At 51.4% G+C, this 22,648-nt stretch overlaps 1 protein-coding gene across 1 annotated transcript; it reads left to right on the top strand.

Moving 5' to 3' along the window:
* The first annotated feature begins 21,065 nt into the window (after positions 1-21,065).
* On the top strand, positions 21,066-22,248 carry LOC149339197 (uncharacterized). The gene is made up of 2 exons (XM_089550887.1): positions 21,066-22,047; positions 22,148-22,248. Exons 1-2 carry the CDS (start codon positions 21,066-21,068, stop codon positions 22,246-22,248), a joined length of 1,083 nt encoding a protein of 360 aa, XP_089407013.1.
* Positions 22,249-22,648: the final 400 nt, after the last annotated feature.

The following is a 22,648-nucleotide window of genomic DNA, read 5'->3' on the forward strand; positions in this document are numbered from 1 at the left end:
GCATCACGCATTAGCTGCCCGTACAGGGCCGCCCAAAGCAGAAAACATTCACCGTTTAAGCTTAGAAAGAAAACTTTATTAATGAGAAACATGATGCATCGGCGATATTCTGGGCCAGAGTAGCCAAAGCCAATTGGTCAATCAGTTAGTCCGATAATCCGAAGCTAGCCAGCACGCCGAGTGTGGGAGAAGGGTATGGATAATGGTGTAGTTGAATGGCAACGGGCAAGAGAAGAAAAGTGGTTGGGGTTTCATGTAGTTGAACCTAGTAGACGTGCAAAAGGATGTCTACACTCTTCAAATTCAAATGAAGGAAATGGAGGGGACACATAAGCTCTGTCTTAAGGGTAGGACGCGATAGCTTTACTAGGTTAACGCCTATATATGCAGAATTGGAGATTCTCTACCTAACATTCATAGGTAGCGGAAATTCCTCATACAACTACCAGCGCCATGGCCTATGGTTCAGCGATGCGCCATGCACTGGCAGGTGAATGTTTTTATCGCAGCCAACGGTAGGGATTGTGCGTCCCATGTTGCTCTTTTAAATGCCACCTGCCACTGCGTTCATTTTCCTCAAATCCGGAGGGCAGGCTGTGATGACGCCGCAAAGTTACATGACGTAGGTGGTGCGACGCCCTCTTTCAATTGGAAACAGCTGGTGCGACCTTCTTCCCAACTTACCCAAGCTTCCTGCCGTTGGCTGCAGCTTGCGAGGTGCTCCTCCGAACTAACCCGAGCTTACCCGATCTACTCCGAGAGTACAACAAAAGACTCTTTCTTGGAGTTGGTACGTCTGGAATGGGATTCAGGTGGCAGAGTGTCCGTTATTATTAGTGTTCCCTCTGGGCAGCGTAACAGCTGCCGTCTGACACCTCTCAACTCTGGTTGGCAGTGCTCTCGCATCCGTCACCTCGCATGCTGTCTTCCTCTTTCCTCTTCTAACATCACTGTCGCTCCCCTTTTCTTCTCGGTTGCCTCCTGGCAACCGAGGCTTCACACTCCAACGCCGGACACTTTTTACGAAAAGGGCGTTCTAATGCTGACGCATTAAAATAAGCTTATTTAGCGTAGGGTTCGGTGCAACTGGTGCAGTAAGAGGCGAGATGAAAACGGTAGAGGAAAGAACGGACAGGGGCAAGGAGTGCACTGAGTTGAATGCGCCGAAGAACGTGGTGCTGGGGGGAGAGGAGAGATTAGTCGAGAGCAGGGAAAGTACGAAGTGGTCCTCCAATGCTGTAACAGTGAGATTTTATTCCGTGTTTGGAAATTACAGTAACGTACGTCTCACGTTGGTGGACTTCGGAGTGTAAGCAGCGAAATACTGGGATGCGCTGCGCTGCGCTCAAGGATACCACGGGAGAGAAAACAATATACATGCAGACAGAAAATGGAAGATGTATTCGGGGTTTACAGCCGAGCAAGAAAGAATAAAGTTCTGGCCTTTCAGGAACAGACAAGATGAATCGGGCGCCAGAGGGTGGTAGACAAGAAAGTGGTTTCTTCGCTTCCCACCTGAGTGATGGCCTTAGTTGGTAACCCACGTATTGCCGCTTTTCATCAGCGGCATTGCCAGAGAAGCCGAAGAGCTCGCGGCTAAATTTCATTCCAGGAATGAGTGGCCATGAAGCTGCTTGAAGCTGATTAGATAGTGTGAATGCCCTAGCTTTAAGGTGAGCCGGGAGCAATTTTCGGGATGTTGTTAAAACGCCTTCAGCCAAGATGGAAGACTGGGGTATTCAGGCGTTGTGTGAGTTGACTTCACACAGCACGGAATTCATGCCTATTTTCCGGAAGTTAACATAACACCATAACATAACACACCAACATAACACATAACATAAGGTAACATAACACCCTGTAGTTTTCACTGTGTCTATTTTACTGACGTATGAGTGGCGTAAGTCAGAACGGGAATTAAGAAAGGGCAAATTATGATAGTCTAATAATGAAGCTTTTGCTATTATCTCCCACTCTTCGAAGGGCAAGCAGTAGGGCGATAACCAAACGGTATCATAAGTAAAAAAAATAAAGGAATACTTCAGGCCAAGTGGTCAGTTCGCTGAGCTGTTTAGTGCTCCGGAAGGAGATGCGTTAACTTCCGGTAATCTGTGTACAAATTTTGCTGCCATTTAGGCTGAGAAGAGGCCGAGGAGGCGTGAAGCTGAGAGCACATTTTCACTTAAAGTGCGGCGGCGCTGGCATACTCATTAGCCAAAGGTCATTGATTGGGCACTTCTTTAACTATTCTTTTCTGACATCCAAAGCATCACCGAAACTCGCACCATCTCCGTTGTTTGGTTTTATCTTGCATCAATCTCTAAGCGTTGTCATACTCACAGGTTTGGATACTCTTAAAGTCTCAGTTCGAAAAAACCGAGTGCAGCGTAAAAACAAATCAATGTGCCAAAGGCGCAGGAGAACGCTCAGATCCAGCCGGACAGAAGTAAACTTCAATATCAGAGGAATAGCAAGTTTGAGACAAAGGTCACTGATCGAGGCGAAAGTAATATCTAATCACCAAACACTTCCTCTAAATAGAAACCGCAGAAAAAAAAAACCTTCAAAAACAGGATTTTTCTAGTTGTGCTCTCCTTTCTCGACCACCCTCGTCATCAGGAGGATCACCATTCTAGTAGCCTCTTACGAGGTTGTCCTGTTTTGAGGCGCTACGCAACGAAATGCCGAGATTTCCGGACTATAGTTCGCACCTGGTGTACTGTCCGGAGAGGCCCATTTTTGCTAAACAATTAATTTTCTTACTTAGATAGTCCGCACCCAGTGTATAGTCCGCAGGGGCAAAGTTCTGCTAAAAGTATTTTTTTAAATAAAAACAAGACTCTTCGTCTGTTTGGAGCCATCGCAAACGTTCTGAATATACCACCCCTGACGTTAATCCACATTTGTGTGTCCGTGTACTTATTTTTGTTTATTTTAGTGAGGTTTTACGCATCCGCCCTCAAATACCAAGCACAAGAAAGCAGCTACTGTTCGTAACAGCGAAAACACTTGCTTGCATATCAGAGCTGATTTCATTATGTTATTTAGCACGGTAACATGTCACAGGCAGCCCACTGGGCACGTTTTTTTTTTCTTCAAAGCCACTGGTAAGCTTCTCCAGCTCTGACAAACGAACTGTAGAAATAGTCATGGCTAGTTCACAGGCGTACACAGTCCACATGACGCAACATTTCAGCTCTTAAACACGTATAATCCGTGGACTTTAGTCCGAAAATTACGGTGCTCAAAAACTGATGCTTATTCACCTTAAGTAGTTGTATTTCGATAGATACGAAAAAATGCTGAAGAGCGTAGAAGCGAAAGCGTTTTACGCACTACTTTGACTGCCACTGTGGCACAGGTGACGTCAGCACTGCATGACGCCACACGTAATTAATGACGTATTACTAAGTAATGACAAATTACTCGTTGATCGATAATTGCTAATTAATGATTAACTACTAATTAACTACTAATTAACGACGCTTAAGCTTCGTCTTTAGCAGTGGAACGCGACAGCGTGCTGTAGCGTTTCCAGGGAGTCCATAGAACGCCACCGCCCGTTCGGCGCGATGCCTTGCCGGTTGGAAACATTTGAACGGAACGCTTTTTGAGGAAAGGAAATGGGGCAGTCATTCTCTGTCATCTCGGTGGACACCCGAACCGCACCGTACAGGAAGGGAGGAAGTGGGAGTGAAAGAAGAAATAGGGGCCGTAGTGAAGAAAATGAAAATTGTATTTGAGGAAAGGAAATTACGCAGTAACTGTCTCGCACATCTCGGTGGACCCCCGTCATCCGTTTGTAGAGGAAGGGAGGAAGTGAGAGTGAAAGAATAAAGAGGCTTGGGGCCGTAATGAAGAAAATGAAAATTGTATTTGAGGAACGCAAATTACACAGTAACTGTCTCACATATATTGGTGGACACCCTTCATCCGTTAGATGATGTCAGCTGCGCTCGTTGATGAGTCACCCCAGGCCCTGTATGTAACGCCGGCGGACGGGAGAATGAGCCATTAAAGGCTTTCGCCTTAATATGGTGAGTGGCACCTCACTTTGTGCCACCCCGAGTTCAGGGAGAAGGAATGCCCGTTCTGACCAGTTGAAGGCACCGATTGCTGCACAGCTCACAATGTGATTTTATGTTTTGACAAGCATAAGTCCATAGTGCCTATAGCGTTCAACTAGCTTGGCTCTGAAGGTGTAGAGTGCAGTGGAGCTATGCTGCGGTAGGTTCCTCACATCGTGGCTCCGGGGTGTCCCCATTATTTGAAATCAGGGGATGTACTAAATTCAAGGAGGGGTTAGGGCGAGGGATGTGTTGAGGGCTCGGTTGAGGGCCTCGAAGTAGCAGTAAGCATTTTTAGTTTTCTATTTTGGTCATTGATGTGTTGCTTCGATGGAGGCAAAATTCTGGAAGCCTGTGTACTGTGTGATGTCAGCGCACGTTAAAGAAGCTCAGGGGGTTGAAATTTTCGGAGCCCTTCACTACGGCGTCCCACATAGCCTGAGTTGCTTTGGGACGTTACATCCCCATAAACCAGAAACCATTCATCATAAACCGAAAATTCCCCATCCTGCGTCAACAATAAAGTTCGTCAGGTATTAAGGGTTGCTTTCAGTAAAGCAAAAGGGTGCGTATACACCTCCCCCTCCCCCTTCCCCCTTCTGTATAGAGCATCGAGGGTAATCACTGACAGGATATCTACTTGCACTCGCAGATTCCTTCAGAGACATCGTGAAAAAGTTCGTATTAGTCGCAGCTTTAGAGTCGCGCTAGGGCTTAAATTTGGAATTAGGTCTTGGTGGTCAGACTTGCTTAAAACTTGCTAGCAGCATAATATCAGAAAAAGAGAAAAAATAATTTAAACTACATGCCACGCCCTGCTTTAGCAATCTAGGCTTATGTCTGGCAAATGCGAAATAATGGAGGTGGCAGTGTCAGCTAGGTCGCAGTTTTTATTGGGAGGTTTAGGGCTGACGGTTGGTTCAGAGAATGCGTGAGGGGCATTAGCACTTGTGGGCAACGCAATATGTAAAGGTACAACCACTGCATACAACTTCGACAACCTTCGTGCGTTGTTGTTCCTGACAGGCTATTCTACGACATCGGCTCCCACTTCCCTACTGGGTCTAGTACGTAATGCGACTTTCAGCGATAGGCATGTCAGAGCGAAAAGATGGACAACTATACACATAAGTAGAAAGCTGCCGGCTCGCTGGTCGCTCGTAGACTTGCACTGGAACAGTTGACCTCTGCTCTACTCTTTTTCGTGACGTTTGTCTATCTGTTTATCTGTCAGCCGAGTTTATAAGAGGACACCCCTATTTTACCATATAAAATTTGATTTCTGCCATTATAGAAGTGACCTTTTCGTGTTGATCGCACTATTCAGCCTATGGAAGAGCCGTTTACTGCATAGGCACGTGGAGCCACTCCTGTCGACGAGGTCTCTTTTTTTTAGAGCGCAGCTCTTTGGCGTTCATTCCTGGGTTTCGCGTCGTCGTCGGCGTTGTCGTCGGCCTCGTAACCAGCTCCGCCCCCCTTTCATCCCCCCAGCGCTAGCAGCGACCGACTGATACCGCTGGATGCCGCTGACGCCGCTAGAGAGTCAAAATAACGTGACTGCATAGAACAACGTCGCCGCCATGCAGAAAGAGGAGGAAAGGGTCCCCCCCCCCCCTGTTCTTGTGTGGCGGATAGGGTGCTCTTCAGTTGCCGACGCGCCGGTTATTTCACGTAGGCCGCGGCACGTCGACGAATACGTGACCACCTTCCCACGGCTAGACCTGGTTCTTAGCGCTGCGGAAGCGAGGGTATCATATTGTTTGTGTCGGCATCGGCGGCGTTGTCCCTGAAACCAACTCCGCAGCTGGGGTTGACTCACTATCGAAAAGGTGACACAGCTTATTTGCTGCGCTCAAATTTCGCATTAGGAAGTAACGTAATCGTCGGTAATTTTTTTTCTCAAGGATGCGTGCATTGGTGCGAATTATAAGCGCAGAGCCAAGCTCGATAAAGGCAGCACCTCGAGGCTCGAAGGCACATGTGTGCGTGCGTGCGTGCGCATGCGTGTGCACGCGCCTCTCCATGTTGAAATGGCTGCACTTGAGGCACGGTGAAATGTTTATGGCGAGGTCGCAGCATTGCGAAATAGCTTTGCGTTGAATAGCCTCGTTGCTGTTTAAAAGCAAAAATAAAATTAAAATACATGCCTTCTCAGTCAGCATGGCCCCTCATTAAATGGCGAGGGCGAAGCACGATGCTTTTCCTCACTGAACGACGCCGTTTGAGGCTGGTATGGGGGATTATGAAAACACGCCGTTCTGCATAGTGTGGAAATAATCCGAGAATCTTTGGGCAGTTTGAATGCTTTCGGTATTATTTCCGCATGGCGGGAAGACACGCAATGCAGAGTGCATATACGTTTCTACCTTTTCGCGCCAATTGGCCATTAGGTTCTGTTGACAGCATGTGTTGCGTAAGATCTGCATATTGTAACGTACTTGTTGACGAAGGGGGCTTTAATAACAAGTGCGAAGACAGACAAGGCCACGCAAGCTGGGGCAGCAAGGGCGACAGATTCCACACGGCGCGAGCCCTTCTTCGTCGTCGTCAGCAGCTATGCGCCACCTGGCAATGCTAGGTGGCATTATTCCCCCCCTTATGAAAAAAAAGCGCTGTCGACGTAACAAAAAAAAATAAACAAAAAACGAGCAAAGTTCCGCAAGTGAACCGTTCCAAGACATCAACACGTCTGCGTCACCGAGTATAGTACGGTTTAAGCCGTACAACGTGCACAATGTCAGAGCTGGGCTGTCGGCGTCGGGGTTGCGCAACACCGTCCGGAACCACTTCATAGTTTACGTCACTCACACGCCGGATCACTCTGTAAGGGCCAAAATAGCGGCAGAGCAGTTTCTCGCACAAGCCTTGGCGACGGACAGGAGTCCATACCCAGACTTGGTCACCGGGTTTGTAGTCAACCTGTCGGTGGCGAAGGTTGTAACGGCGCGCGTCGGTGCTCTGCTGTTGCCCGATGTGCACGCGGGCCAGCTGACGGGCTTCTTCAGCACGTTGGGCAAATTGTTGGGCATCTGGGTCGAGTTGGTCATCCTCTGGGCACGGGAGCATGGCATCAAGCATGCTCTGAACTTCACGTCCGTACACAAGGCGGAACGGTGTAAAGCGCGTAGTTTCCTGCAGGGCGGTGTTATAGGCGAAGGTGACATACGGCAGGACCTCATCCCAAGTTTTGTGCTGGACATCTACGTACATGGACAACATGTCCGAAAGGGTCCTGTTCAATCTTTCGGTCAAGCCATTGCTCTGCGGATGGTAGGCTGTGGTCTTGCGGTGCGTTGTGCAGCTCAGCCGAAAGATGTGGTCGATTAGCTGCGCTGTAAACGCCGTCCCCCTGTCTGTAATGACGTGCGATGGGGCGCCGTGTCGCAAGACGATGTTGTGCATGAAAAACTCCGCGACTTCGGAAGCTGTGCCACGAGGGATCGCCTTGGTCTCGGCGTAGCGAGTCAAATAGTCGGTAGCAACTATGATCCACTTATTGCCGGCCTGCGACAAAGGGAAAGGGCCGAGGAGGTCCATACCGATCTGGTCGAACGGAGCGCGAGGGGCTGTAACGGGCTTGAGAAAACCCGCCGGCTTAAGTGGTGGCGTTTTCCGGCGCTGGCATTCTCGGCAGCTTTTAACGTAGCGTTTGACATCATCAGAAAGTCCAGGCCAGTAGTACATGTTCCGCACTCTGGCGAGCGTACGTGAAAAACCCAAGTGGCCAGATGTGGGCTCATCGTGGCAGGCGAAAAGAACGTCACCTCGGAGATCGGCTGGAATGACCAAAAGGTAAGGTCTATCGTTGCCTCTCGAGTTCTTCTTGTACAAGAGGCCTTGCCGCAAACAGAAGGAGCCAAGACGTCGAGAGAAGTGGCGAGGTATAGCCGTATCGCTACCTTCAAGGCCGTCAATGAGAGGGCGAAGTTCCGAGTCCGCCCTCTGCCGGGTCAGCAGGTCGGAGGCGGTGAGCGTACCAAGGAATCCGCTGTCGTCATCGGGCGCTGCGTCGCCAGGATCAACTGGTGCACGCGACAGTGTGTCGGCATCTTCGTGTCTGCGGCCGGACTTGTAGACAATAGTGATGTCAAATTCCTGGAGCCGTAAGCTCCAGCGTGCCAGGCGTCCAGATGGGTCTCGCAAATTTGCCAGCCAGCATAGGCAGTGGTGATCGGTTACGACTTTGAATGGGCGGCCGTATAGATAAGGGCGAAACTTCATGGTGGCCCACACGACCGCAAGACATTCTTTTTCAGACGTGGAGTAATTGCTCTCGGCGCGGGAGAGAGTACGGCTAGCATAGGCGATAACCCTCTCAAGGCCCTCTTGGTGTTGAACAAGGACAGCTCCAAGACCGATGTTACTGGCGTCGGTGTGAACCTCGGTATCGGCATCTTCGTCGAAGTGCGCAAGAACGGGAGATGTTTGAAGGCGCTGGCGGAGCGTAGAGAAAGCGGTCTGTTGCTCAGAGGTCCAGACAAAGGAGGTGGTATTCCTGGTGAGACGCGTCAACGGCTCGGCAATCGTGGAAAAGTCCGCAATAAAGCGCCGATAGTACGCACAGAGACCCAGGAAGCGCTGGACAGCTTTCTTGTCGGTTGGAACGGGAAAGCGCGCGACGGCGGCAGTCTTTTCGGGGTCCGGCCGCACTCCCTCAGCGCTCACAACGTGACCCAGAAATTTGAGCTCTTCGTAACCGAAATGACACTTCTGGGGCTTCAGGGTAAGGTCAGCCGAGCGGAGAGCGTCGAGGACAGCCCGCAGGCGCTGGAGATGTTGATCAAACGTTTCCGAAAAAACGACGACGTCGTCCAAGTAGACAAGACAGCTTTGCCTTTTGAGGCCTGTGAGGACGGTGCATGTCCATCATCCTTTGAAACGTAGCCGGGGCGGAGCACAAACCGAAAGGAAGCACTTTGAATTCATAGAGGCCATCTGGAGTCACAAAAGCGGTTTTTTCGCGGTCCCGTTCATCTACTTCAATTTGCCAATAGCCGCTCTTCAAGTCAATACATGAGAAGTACTTAGCGCGCCGTAATCTATCCAGCGAATCGTCAATGCGCGGCAACGGGTAGACGTCCTTTTTGGTCACACTGTTCAGTTTGCGATAGTCGACACAAAACCGGAGAGTGCCGTCCTTCTTCCGAACGAGGACGACAGGCGAAGACCACGGGCTTTGGGAAGGTTGAACAACGCCATCATCAAGCATTTCCTGAACCTGGGTTTGAATAACTGCCCGTTCTTTAGCAGAAACACGGTAAGGCTGCTGTCGTACAGGGCGAGCGTCGTCATAGGTGATGATGCGGTGCTGCGTGATGGGTGTTTGACGAACCTTCGAGGAAGAAGCGAAGCACGGCTTGTATTCCTTCAGCAGAAGCTCCAAAGCCAGTCGTTGTTCCCGAGGCAGGTGGCAGTTTATGCCGACGTTTTCAAGGGAGGGCTCGTCAGTGCCGGCTGCCGCGGAAGCAAAACAAACAGGAGTATCGATAAAAGGTTCGGCAGAAGCAATAGCGGTTCCTGCAAAAAGATGTCGGTATTCATTAGAAAAATTTGTGACCAGCACCGCAGATCGGCCACTACGAAGCGTTAGTAGACTGCGAGCGGCACAGATGCCTTGAGTAAGCAGGAGTGAACAGTTAGCCTCGGCGACTGCTTCTGCGTCATGCAAGTCGTTGCAGGCGACTTCAACCAAAACACTGCACCGTGGCGGCAACGTGACACTGTCAGCAGAAACTCGAAGGGCGGCACTGCGGTGGCAAGAGTCGGCGAGGTGGGTGGCTTGACTGGTCGAAAAGCTGATGATTCGGTGGCGGAGGTCGATCACAGCACCATACTCCCGCAGAAAGTCAATGCCGATAATGAGATCGCGGGAGCAATTGCACAGAACTACACAACTGATGACGAACGTAGATCCATGAATCTGAACGCGAGCCGTGCAAATGCCCTTTGGGGTAACGAGATGACCACCGGCTGTACGAAGATGCACCACAGAACATGCAGTAAGCACTTTTTTCAGAAGAGTCGCCAATTTATCACTGATAATTGAATAGTCGGCCCCGGTGTCCACTAATGCACTGACTCTGTGACCGTCGAGAAGAACAGGTATGTCCAAAGAAACGGGGCTGTCTAGGTAGGATGACGGTGCCATCTGTTCACGGTCGGAACGTAGCGGCGGCGACGGGAGGTCTTCAGCGCAGCGACTCCCAGCGACCTCGCCCCCGAAGGTCGCCGGTCTCAGTTTTCCCGACGAGGGCTGGGCGAGCGACCCTGTGGCGCTCGCGAGGAGCTGTGGGGGTTCGGGGAAGAGCGCCTCGGAGACGATGAGCGCGGCTGATGCGGCGTGCGGGCTGAAATTCGCTGTTCCGCTAGGAAATCTTCAATGGCAGGGGGCCGATGGCCAAACCGGGGTCTGGGTGAATCGGCTCGAAAGCCCTGCAGACCGAGACGTCGATAAGAGCAGTTACGGTAGAGATGTCCTGGTTCTCCGCAGTGAAAGCAGAGTGGCCGGTTATCAGGTGTGCGCCAGACATCGGCCTTCCGCAAGGGCGCTCGGCGATCGTCGAAATACTGCACTGGTGGCACTGAGGACCGCGGCTCAGGAGGCGTTACCGGAAACGGTGGTGGCGAAACCGCAGCCGGGCGCCTCGCAATTTCAGCATAGGTGGGGCGGTGGCATTCTCCTGGTAGGGGAGGTGTTTCGACAGCAGGAGCCCTGAACGCCTGTTGCACTTCCTCGCGAACAAGAGCAGAAATCGAACCTAGCGCTGGCTGCGAGGGGCTGCAAAATTTCAGGACCTCTTCACGCACGATGGTGCGAATAAGTTCACGCAGATCGTCAGGGTGGCTCCCGGAGGTAGCAAACGATGCGGTGACAGCAGCAGCATGCACGGGCCGGTCGTAGGTCGCAGAACGTTGTTGCAGCACCTTTTCCATCGTTGTGGCCTCTGTAAGGAATGCAGCAACGGTCGATGGTGGGCTGCGCACGAGGCCTGCAAAAAGCTGCTCTTTGACGCCACGCATCAAATGCCGGAGTTTCTTGTCTTCCGGCATGGCCGGGTCAGCTCTTCTGAAAAGGCGCGTCATGTCCTCGACGTACATCTGGACACTTTCGTTCGGCAGCTGGATGCGAGATTGTAGTGCACGCTCAGCTCGTTCACGACGATCAGCGCTTGTGTAGGCCTCCAGCAGCCGACGACGGAACTCATGCCACGAGATTAAAACGTCCTCTCGGTTCTCAAACCAGGTGCGAGCACCATCCTCGAGGCTGAAGTAAACGTTCCGGAGTTTGGCTGCGTGGTCCCATTGGTTAAACGCAGCTACGCGCTCAAAATGAAGGAGCCAGTCCTCCACATCCTCAAGAAGTTCCCCACGGAACGTCTTGGGAATCCGCGGAGTCTGCAGGGTGTAGTGAGATGGCGCGGCAGCGGCAGTTTGCAGAGGAGAAGGAGCGGCTGTCGCCATGGCGCCGCTCTCTACTAGTCCTACCTCCGAAGGCAGTCCCTGGATCCTCCGACTGAAGCGGTGTACCGGGGTGTCGAGTGGTACAGGGCTGGCGCGACGGCTGCCTGGAGGGGTCTCTTGCATGGGCTCACGGGTACCCGGCACACTCCACCAAACTGTAACGTACTTGTTGACGAAGGGGGCTTTAATAACAAGTGCGAAGACAGACAAGGCCACGCAAGCTGGGGCAGCAAGGGCGACAGATTCCACACGGCGCGAGCCCTTCTTCGTCGTCGTCAGCAGCTATGCGCCACCTGGCAATGCTAGGTGGCAATATAAACCACGGAATGTACGCACGGAGTTATCTGTATGCCATGCGGAACATTTCTGAAGTGTTTCGTGTTCTCGAGTTTTTGAGTGGATGCTGGATTTCCAACATTCTGGGACATAAACTTTGAATATTGAAAATTTTAAGATACTCTTATGGAAATATAGAAGGAAATGATCCACTCTTTTGATGTGTAGCAAATTTTTCTTTTAACGTATTTCCATCAATCGCATCGAGCAGTTACAACTACCATAGAAAGCTAATGGGGAACTCTTTTATTAGTTTATTGGGGTTTAACGTCCCGAAGCAACTCAGGCTATGAGGGACGCCTTAGTGAAGGGCTTCGGAAATTTCGATCATCTGCGGTTCTTTAACGTGCACTGATATCGCACAGCACACAAGCCTCCAGAATTTCGCCTTCACCGAAATTCGGCCGCCGCGGCCGGGATCGAACCCGCGTCTTTCGGGTAAGCAGCCGAGCGCCATAACCACTGAGCCACCGCGATAGCAAAAAAAAAAAAGAAAATGCAAGACTGCCGTTGGGTTGTCTGCCGGTATATTCATTGTTATTCTGAATCTTACTTTATATGAAAAAAAATGCGTTCGTAAACTGTTTCCCACTCATAATGGCTTTTTTCTAGAATTATTTGGTGTGCGCGATCAGATTTTCCATTAGTTGAATAATATGTGCTGAGCGTGCAATAAAAGGTGCAAAACACAGCCTGTGAATTCATCCAAACGGGCTCTGTGGTGACCAGGCTTTCACGCGCGTTTCCAAATAACTTCCGTTTTGGTCCTAACATCATATTGCCACGTATCATTGTAGTGTTTGTTCGTTCACGCTCAAGGCTGCAGGAAAGGGTTGTTATCACTTTTGTTCGTGGCGCGAGAAGCGACCAGACTAATCTCGATTGATCGCAGCCATGAAGGGCTGCATCTAGGTTTTTCTAGATTACTGTAGATGATCTTGTCCTGTTATCTGGAAGTTTCCTTGCCGCCTTTAAATTGAGCGATGCCGCGAGCGGCGGACATTCGTAGTTCGACGACCGCCGAGCACGCCTGTTGCTTACGCCGCCGCCGAGTGATTCAGTTCTTTTGAGGGCGCAAGTCAGCCCAAATAAAGAGCTTCGTTTGCACGTATTTCTGGTGTCTTCCTGACCGCTGGACTGCCGTCACTACAACGTGACATCTGGTGGAGGTGCTGGGTAGCCTCCCATGTTCCGGACACCCCCTACAAGTCGAGACGCCAGCCCTTTGAGTCATCTACCGCAGGACCTGAGTCCAGTCCACCGCGCAAGCCGACGCCTGCAAGGGGACGCACCTGAGTTCGGGACCCTGCCGGACCCTACCCGGAAGCGAAAGCAAGTACCAACGTCCATCATGACCTTGCCCCAGACGACCACTCCAATCATTCTGCAGCAGCCCCGGGTGCCACCAACCTTCGACGCTTCGCCTGGCGCCGACCCCGAGGAATGGCTGGAGCAGTTCGACCGTGTGGCTGTCTTCAACAACTGGGACGACGCCATGAAATTTAGGTACGTCTTCTTCGCCCTGGAGGGACCAGCAAGAGTCTGGTTCGAGAATGAGGAAGCCAGCCTTGCCAACTGGGAAACCTTCAAGGAACAGCTTCTGAAGACCTTCACAAACGTCGTGCGAAAGGAGAGAGCCCAGCAGCTGCTCCAGTCTCGCATACAACACCCAAACGAGACCGTTGCAGTGTATACTGAGGAAATGAAGCGTCTCTTCCGGCGTGCCGACATGAACATGAAGGAAGAAGAGAAGGTGAAGTTGCTTATGCGAGGAGTTAAAGAGCAACTGTTTGCCGGCCTCGTTCGCAACCCACCGAAAACCGTCGCTGAATTCGTAGAAGAGGCATCCACAATGGAGAAAACTCTCGACGCCCGAGCCCGCCAGTATGACCGCCAGCAGCGCTTTTTGTCAGCAAGCTCCATGGACACCGCTAACAATGATAACCTGCGGGAGGTTATACGTGAAGTTGTGCGAGAGGAGCTCCGACGGTTGCTGCCAACGGGAACGCAGCCGCAACTTTCATCACTCACTGACGTCATCCGGGACGAGGTTCAACAGGCCTTGGGTGTGACGCCGACACCCACGCAGCCTCTGCAGCCCCCAGCCATGACTTACGCCGCAGCTGTGCGCCGTCCTGCACCTCGACGACGGGACCCAAGCCCCTATCGCCCTCAGCCAGCTCCGTTGGACCGCCGCCCACTCGCCCCAACCCGCCCGTCCTACGAGCGACGCGCGCAGCCGAGGAAATGCGACGAGTGGAGAACTCCCGACCAGCGCCGCCCACTATGCTTCCACTGTGGCGAAGCCGGTCACGTCCTCCGGCACTGCCCATACAGAAGACTGGGCATCCGAGGGTTCTCTTACGACGCTCCACGACCCCGAGCCGGCCAGCGACCAGCCGAAATCGAGGAGTTTTTACGTCGGGAAGAATACTCATCGCCGAGCCGCCTATCACGTTCCCCGTCGCCATCGTCCCCGCGCTTTGTTTCTCCTAGCCGAGGTTACGCCGTGCGTGGACGCTCCCCCAGCCCACGAAGGTTAAACTAAATAAAGCAGCCTCTGGAGGTGAGGTTGCTTCTAAGCGCAATGACAAAGATCCTCCATCGACGAGTACTCAAGACCATGCCTCAACTATGACGACAACACCGACGACGACAACACCGACGACGACAACACCGACGACGACAACACCGACGACGACGACACCGACGACGACGCGGCCAGACTTGAAGCTTTTACCGCTGCCCAGTGAAGTAACGTCGCAGTACGCCCACCGCAGCCTCACTACTCGACGAAGCCGAGATCGGACACCGAAGACAACGTACAATACCAGAACGCGAACAAGTGACCTTGAAGTTACGGTCGACGGTCACGCGGTTACTGCCTTAGTGGACACGGGAGCTGACTACTCTGTCATGAGTGGCCCACTCGCTGTCCGACTCAGGAAGGTGACAACAACCTGGGATGGCCCGCTGATCCGCACCGCAGGTGGCAACCTGATTACGCCGTCAGGACGCTGCACCGCGAGAGTTACTGTAAATGGGAGAACCTATGCGACAACCTTCCTGATCCTACAGCAATGCTCGAGAGACGTGATTTTGGGAATGGACTTCCTGAACGAACATCGGGCGATCATCGACCTTCGATCAAAGTCGATCAAGCTTTCCACGGAAAAAGCCATACCTGTTGCGACGAGCGCGACTCATCACGTTGCCTTAAACGTCCTCGATGAAGCATTGAGCGTGCCGCCACGATCAAGTGTTCTCGTCGGCATAGGTACTGGAGACATCGAAAATGCCGAAGGTGTTATCGAGGGGAACACCCAGTTACTCCTGGATCGAGGATTGGGCGTCGCGAGGGGAGTCGCCGAAATCCGAAATGGCCGAGCCCAGGTGTTGCTAACCAACTTCACCGAAGAATACCGGCATCTAAACAAAGGTACGACGATCGCTTTCCTCGACGAGCTGGCAGACATCAGAGACGTATTTGCCCTACCCGACCAACCGGCAGAACTATCTGAACAAGGTCACCAATCCACGTTCGACATCAACCCAGCATTACCCCGGAGCAGACAAGACCAAATACGCAGTCTTCTTCAAAGGTACACCGATTGCTTCTCATCAGCATCGAATGTGCGACGAACCCGGCTTGCCAAGCACCGCATTGTCACAGACGAACACGCACGACCACTGCGACAGAGCCCCTACCGCGTATCGCCGTTAGAACGCCAAGCTATCCGCAAGCAAGTTGAGGAAATGCTTCGTGACGACGTCATCCAGCCATCGAGGAGCCCCTGGGCAGCACCGGTCGTTCTAGTGAAAAAGAAAGACGGCACCCTTCGCTTTTGCGTCGATTACCGCCGCCTGAACAACATTACGAAGAAGGATGTCTACCCCCTCCCTCGCATCGACGATACACTGGACCGGCTGTGCAACGCTAAGTACTTCTCATCGATGGACCTGAAGAGCGGCTACTGGCAAATTGAAGTCGACGAAAGAGATCGCGAGAAGACTGCGTTCATCACGCCAGACGGACTCTTCGAGTTCAAGGTGATGCCATTCGGCCTCTGCTCTGGCCCAGCGACGTTCCAGCGAGTAATGGATACGGTGCTCGCAGGCTTGAAATGGCAGATTTGCCTAGTCTACTTAGATGACGTTGTTGTCTTCTCCTCAAGCTTTGAAGACCACCTCAGAAGGCTTCGGATAGTGCTGGAAACGATCAAGTCTTCAGGCCTGACACTGAAACGAGAGAAGTGCCACTTCGCTTACGAGGAGCTGCTGTTCCTTGGTCACGTCGTAAGCAAGGATGGAGTTCGCCCGGACCCGAAGAAGACGGCTGCGATCGCAGAGTTTCCACAGCCTAATGACAAGAAGGCTATACGCAGATTCCTTGGATTATGCGCTTATTACCGGCGATTCGTCAAGAACTTTTCGCGCATCGCTGAACCTTTGACCCAACTTACCAAGGCTGACGTGCCTTTTAAATGGGAAAGGCCGCAAGAGGAAGCTTTCAACGAACTGAAGCGCCGCTTACAGTCCCCTCCTGTGCTCGGGCACTTTGATGAAAACGCCGAAACCGAAGTTCATACCGATGCAAGCAGTGTGGGCTTAGGAGCGGTCCTCGTTCAGAAAAATGGTAGACAGGAGAAGGTTATCGCGTACGCTAGCCGTTCACTGTCGAAAGCCGAGGCCAACTACTCGACCACCGAGAAAGAATGTCTCGCCATTATTTGGGCCACGTCGAAATTTCGCCCCTACCTGTACGGACGACCATTCAAGGTTGTGAGCGATCACCATGCTCTGTGCTGGCTAGCCAATTTGAAAGATCCCTCCGGCCGCCTTGCTCGTTGGAGCCTGCGCCTTCAAGAATTCGACATAACTGTAGTCTACAAATCTGGCCGCAAGCATTCCGACGCAGACTGCTTGTCGCGAGCCCCCGTCGACGCAGCACCGGAAGAGGAAGACGACGACGCTTTCTTAGGACCGGTAAGCGCGAGCAGTTTCGCGCAGCAGCAGCGCTCGGATCCTGAGTTGCAAAGCCTGGTTGATTATCTGCAAGGCAAGACCGCATCGCCTCCCCGAGGGTTCAAGCGCCAACTGTCGTCCTTCGTCCTTCACAATAATGTCCTTCTGAAGAAGAATTTCGCGCCCAACAGGACAGTGCATCTCCTTGTCGTGCCCAAAAATCTCAGGCAAGAAATTATGCAGGCATGTCATGATGAGCCGACTGCAGGGCATCTCGGGATTGCTCGCACGTTGCACCGCATCCAGGAGAAGTACTATTGGCCGCGGCTAGCTACCGACGTTTCGCATTACGTGAAAACGTGCCGTGAGTGTCAACGACGCAAAACGCCTCCGACTAGACCAGCCGGACTCCTGAACCCCATACCACCGCCAACTAAGCCCTTTCAGCAAATCGGGATGGACCTACTCGGCCCCTTTCCTACTTCATCATCAGGTAACAAGTGGATCATCGTGGCCACCGACTACATGACCCGCTACGCCGAAGCAAAAGCGTTGCCTAGTGGTACCGCAACAGAAGTTGCAAAATTTTTTGTCGAACAAATTCTCCTCCGACACGGCGCACCCGAAGTACTCATCACAGACAGAGGAACAGCATTTACAGCGGAACTGACGCAAGCCATTTTAAAGTACAGCCAGACAAGTCATCGGAGGACAACTGCCTATCATCCGCAAACCAACGGACTCACAGAGCGTCTGAACAAGACCATCGCAGACATGCTCTCCATGTTCATCGACGCCGAACACAAGACGTGGGACTCTATTCTGCCCTACGTGATCTTCGCCTATAATACTGCCACCCAGGAGACAACCAGGTTTACTCCATTCCAGCTGGTATACGGCAGGAAGCCCACAACAACACTCGACGCAATGCTCCCGCACGTTTCCGACGAAGACAACCTCGACGTCGCCGCCTACCTTCATCGCGCCGAGGAAGCCCGAAGACTTGCACGGCTTCGCATTCAAGACCAGCAGCACACCGACGCCCGACGCTACAATCTGCGCCGACGAGACACGCATTACAAGCCAGGTGATCGGGTTTGGATATGGACGCCAGTTCGCCGCCGCGGATTGAGCGAAAAGTTGCTGCGACGCTACTTTGGCCCGTACAGGGTTCTCCGTCGCATCGGTGACCTCGACTATGAAGTCATCCCCGACGGCACGACAGCATCTCAGCGACGCCGCCCACGCCCGGAAGTCGTACATGTCGTACGCCTGAAGCCATATTATGAACGCTGAAGGACTCGAAGTTTCATTCTCCGTGTTTATTTTCATTTCAAAGCATCGAGACGATGCTTCTTTGGAAGGGGGGTAATGCCACGTATCATTGTAGTGTTTGTTCGTTCACGCTCAAGGCTGCAGGAAAGGGTTGTTATCACTTTTGTTCGTGGCGCGAGAAGCGACCAGACTAATCTCGATTGATCGCAGCCATGAAGGGCTGCATCTAGGTTTTTCTAGATTACTGTAGATGATCTTGTCCTGTTATCTGGAAGTTTCCTTGCCGCCTTTAAATTGAGCGATGCCGCGAGCGGCGGACATTCGTAGTTCGACGACCGCCGAGCACGCCTGTTGCTTACGCCGCCGCCGAGTGATTCAGTTCTTTTGAGGGCGCAAGTCAGCCCAAATAAAGAGCTTCGTTTGCACGTATTTCTGGTGTCTTCCTGACCGCTGGACTGCCGTCACTACAACGTGACAATATCCCCTCGATCGCCACCACTTTGAACACTTGAATGCTCGTGACATCCGCTGCTGCGTAGGCCAACGAATCTAGGCACAAAAATAAAAATTATCACCGGAAAACACGTAAGGTCGGTAGCACTTTTGGCTACTACCAAGTATTCGCATGAAGACTAAAGAATAGCTGATTTCGAATGCGGATAATTTACTTAGACTGAAGGCGGCTTTAGAACCATATTTGAGCTGTCGCAGTCATGCCTGCCCAAGTCAGCTCCACGCACGCGTATTATTTTTGCGGGTTGTTTGCAAGTTTTCACATCACAAAGCTTACTTTCATCACCGCCCGGCACATAGTTCGTGCTATGTTTTAATGTTCGTTCGATTTTCATGGCTGCTGGCGCAATAAAAATGATACGTTATATTTTTTGCTCTTTTTTTTCTCACCAGGAGAAACGCGTTGTTGGATGCCTTCCACATATTACTTCCCGTTAGAGCACACTGAGAGCGACGAGTATAGATTGCGCATTCCTCTGCCTATCTACTCAATATGCGATTCCGGAGCGCCGTCGCGCCCTTCGGTCCCAATTTGCATAGCGTAATTACGATCAATCTGCATATGACCATTCCGAGAACGACGTGCTCTTGCCTCGACGAAAAACGAACGAAGTTATCGCAAAATTTATTCTAACGATGATCGCCTAGCCCTTCAGTATGACCTGGACTCAGTGACAGCATGGTGCTCTACGTGGCTGATGCAGCTTAACCTTTCGAAAATTAAATTTATGTCTTTTATTAAGCGAATGTCTAGAATTCGAACAGCGTATTCATTAAATAATACTCCAGTTGCGTTGGTAACCACGTAGAAGTACCTCGGCCTTCACCTTTATTCAGACCTAACCTGGAAGCACCATATTAATCTTATTCTTGCATCATCCGCTAATCGGACATTAGGTCTCTTAAAACAGAACTTAAAGCATACTCCTTCCCACCTTCGAACACGTGGTTATACCACACTAACTAGACCTAAGATTGAACATCTTTCGGCTTTTTGGGACTCTGAAGAAGCATACTTAATAAATAACATCGAATCATTGCAGAAGCGCGCAGTTCGTTTTATTTACAACGATTATTCACGTCACACCAGCATCACAGGCTTGGAGAAACGCCCAGGTGTTCATGAATTATGTCTCCGCCATACAGTTGCACGTTTATCGCTTTTCCATAAACTGTATCATCACTCTCAGCACTACATAACTTCTTTTGTTTTCCTTCTTATATTTCGGACCGACGCGAACGTCGTTTTAAAGTTAAGCGCATGTCATGCCATTCATCCCATACCACGCCCATTCATTCATACAACGCACTATAACTGATTGGAACGCTCTGCCCTCACGTTCCGGATAAATTTTACAAACTAATGCCTGCCCTTACTACCACTTCACTTTCTTGCGTTCATTGTTTCTTATCAATGCATTGTGTCTTTTTGCCTTGTATTTTTACTAACGATGATTCACATTGTTTCACTTTAATGCTGTGGCTTCAATGAACTTGAATAAGTTGTATAGCAGGGAATAATTTTTCAGTGTCTGCTGCTCTGTTCATTTTCTCTTTTTGTATTTTGTTTTCATTTTCGTTTGAATGATGAATTATTACTGCTGAATATTTCATTTCAATGTCACATAATGTGTTTTTTTTCTCGTTTATTTGAGGTTTGTTTTCTAATTTTGATTGATTACCTGTACCCTTTCCCCCCGTCCTATGTAACACCCTAAGCGGTGAGAACTTTTAGGGGTATTCTGTGTAATTAAAATGAATAAATACAAATTAAACACCGGAATGTTTTTACGCCTATTCACCGGTGTCGCTGAACATCGTCGGCGAACAAATGTCTCCCGCTCAGCCCGGCGGACATCCGGCGTCTTAGAAAGTTATTTTCAAATGGCATCGCCGACAAAGCGGAGTACTGGCGGCCGGGGTGAAAGTGCGTAGTGGCTGCCGACAAATTTTTTTTAGTTTCAATGCGAAGGCTCATAAATAATTCCTAGAACGGAAGAACTGCGAGAATTGTGAGGTGTTATTAGCATAGTAATATTAAAAAAAACTCTAACACTAATAAGCCTTCAGTATTTAACCTTAACGAAGCACACGCGCTGGTCAAGCTAAGATGAGCGTTACTTCATTAATGTGAACAGTTAGCGCCACAAAAAAAAACGAGGAAAGGCAAGTCCGTGAAGGTGCAAGCAGCCAAACTTTCTCTGCGGCTCTGACATCGCCTGGTACGACCAGTGAGCCTGTGAGTGCCACATTTTCGGTGCTAAAGCCTGTCTGACTTCTCGTCACCCCGAGAAGAGCGCTAACCCTAACGGCTAAGGGGTTGGGGTGCCTTACCGCCGCGGAGACGCCGGTGCGGCCGCGGATGCGCGGCATAGCGTTCGCGCAACGCGGGTCTAACGACGCTCGCCAGTGAGTGCTCCCGCTTCATTCATCACTACCACGACCACGATGAATTCTCTAAGAGGCTACGACCCGACGGAGATGGACTTCAGTCATGTACCAACATCCCAGCAGCAGCTGATGCCCCCGCAGGATCTTCCGAAGGAAGATAACAGCCATGGCTGGAACATATGGTCCCGGCGCAACAACGACAGAGCGGCGCAAGCTAAATCCACGCCTCCCAAGGAAGAGCCGGAGAAGAAAGAACGCCGAGAGCCTCCTGCACCAAGACCTCCGCGTCTGCCGAGTCTCAGGAATTTTCCATACAAAGTCATCATTCGACCTAAAACCACGGTGGATCTGCAATCTGTGGCTCCACGCTCCTACGATCTCGAATTAGGGATCCAAGCTGCCCTCAACACCCCTCTACAGGAAAAGCCAACGCTGCGCGTTGTTAGCCAGCAGAACATTATAATGGTGTGTACTCACTGTGAGGAAGACGCGTTCCGCCTCGCCAAACTTAATTGTCTGCACATCGACGGCAAGAGTATAACGGTCACCGCCTATGTTGCCTTGCCAGAGGATGTTTGCAGGGGTGTCATACATAATATCAAGCCTGAAGTGAGTGATGACTCTATCTTCCAAGACGTCTCCTCACCCAGCCATACTATCCTGGGAGCGCGCCGACTGGGCAAGACTACGTCGGCAGTCATCGTCTTCGCCGGGCAGAAGGTTCCCTTCACGGTCAACTACGGGTGGTCAGAGCGCCGCTGCTACATCTACCGTAAAACGAGGGCTGCTTGTATCAACTGTGGAACGCCAGGTCACCGAGCAGACGTCTGCCCGAAACCCAAGGGGGCTGCTTGCCAAACCTGTGGAACGCCGAGTCCAGATGAGACGCACGAGTGCACACCCGTTTGCGCGCTGTGCAAGGGCCCGCACAAGACTTATGCAAGAGACTGCAAGGAGAAATTCCAGAGACCGCTGAACAAGAACGCTAGTACCGCGTCATCAGACGCGGCATCAACAACGAAACTTGAAGATGACGAAGGTAGGAGCAGGCCAAGGCAGAAGAGGCAGCCTGCACAGCGACACAGAGGAGCGTCGTCATCAGTATCCCGCTCTCGTTCCGCCTCCCGCGGCCGTTCCAGCTCAAGACGCCGGGCAACAGGCTCCACCCAGAACGCCAGTCACGTGGAGGCGGGTAAAGAACAAGGGAAGGAGAACCTCATCAAGACCATCGGGGCGCTGAAGAAGACGTCCTCAGGCCAGCCTTCAGATTCGAAGGTGAGCTTTGCAGAGTGGCCTCCCCTCCCCTCGTCCCCCCTCAGAATAACACGGAGTTGGCAGCACTCAAAAAAGAGATAGAAAGTCTGAAAAAACAAGTCAGTGCTTTAACAATCCAAAACCAAGAGCTCAAGCGAGCAACTACTAACGCAATAACGCCGGTAACTCAGCCGACTCCTCAAAACCAAAAAGAGCAGGTAGTACCTAGCTCCCAGCCCGCCTTAGGCGAGGTCTATCAACAAATTATCCAAGAACTGAGGTCCTTCAAGGAGGAGTTCCAAGCTTTTCCAATTTACGTGAACGCCCAATTCCAAGAAATTCGAGAGCAGATTGCAAACAACCGACGATACACGGAGACGGCAATC

Source organism: Amblyomma mixtum, chromosome 6 (genome assembly GCF_055824585.1).
Source record: "Amblyomma mixtum isolate Tamu chromosome 6, ASM5582458v1, whole genome shotgun sequence".
NCBI classification, from domain to species: Eukaryota; Metazoa; Arthropoda; class Arachnida; order Ixodida; family Ixodidae; genus Amblyomma; species Amblyomma mixtum.

Excerpts from the sequence above, each read along its gene's own strand:
- LOC149339197 (XM_089550887.1), top strand. The coding sequence starts at position 21,066 with ATGAATTCTCTAAGAGGCTACGACCCGACGGAGATGGACTTCAGTCAT. Across the intron at positions 22,048-22,147 it reads GAAACTTGAAGATGACGAAG|CTCAAGACGCCGGGCAACAG; the intron begins GTAGGAGCAGGC and ends CGGCCGTTCCAG.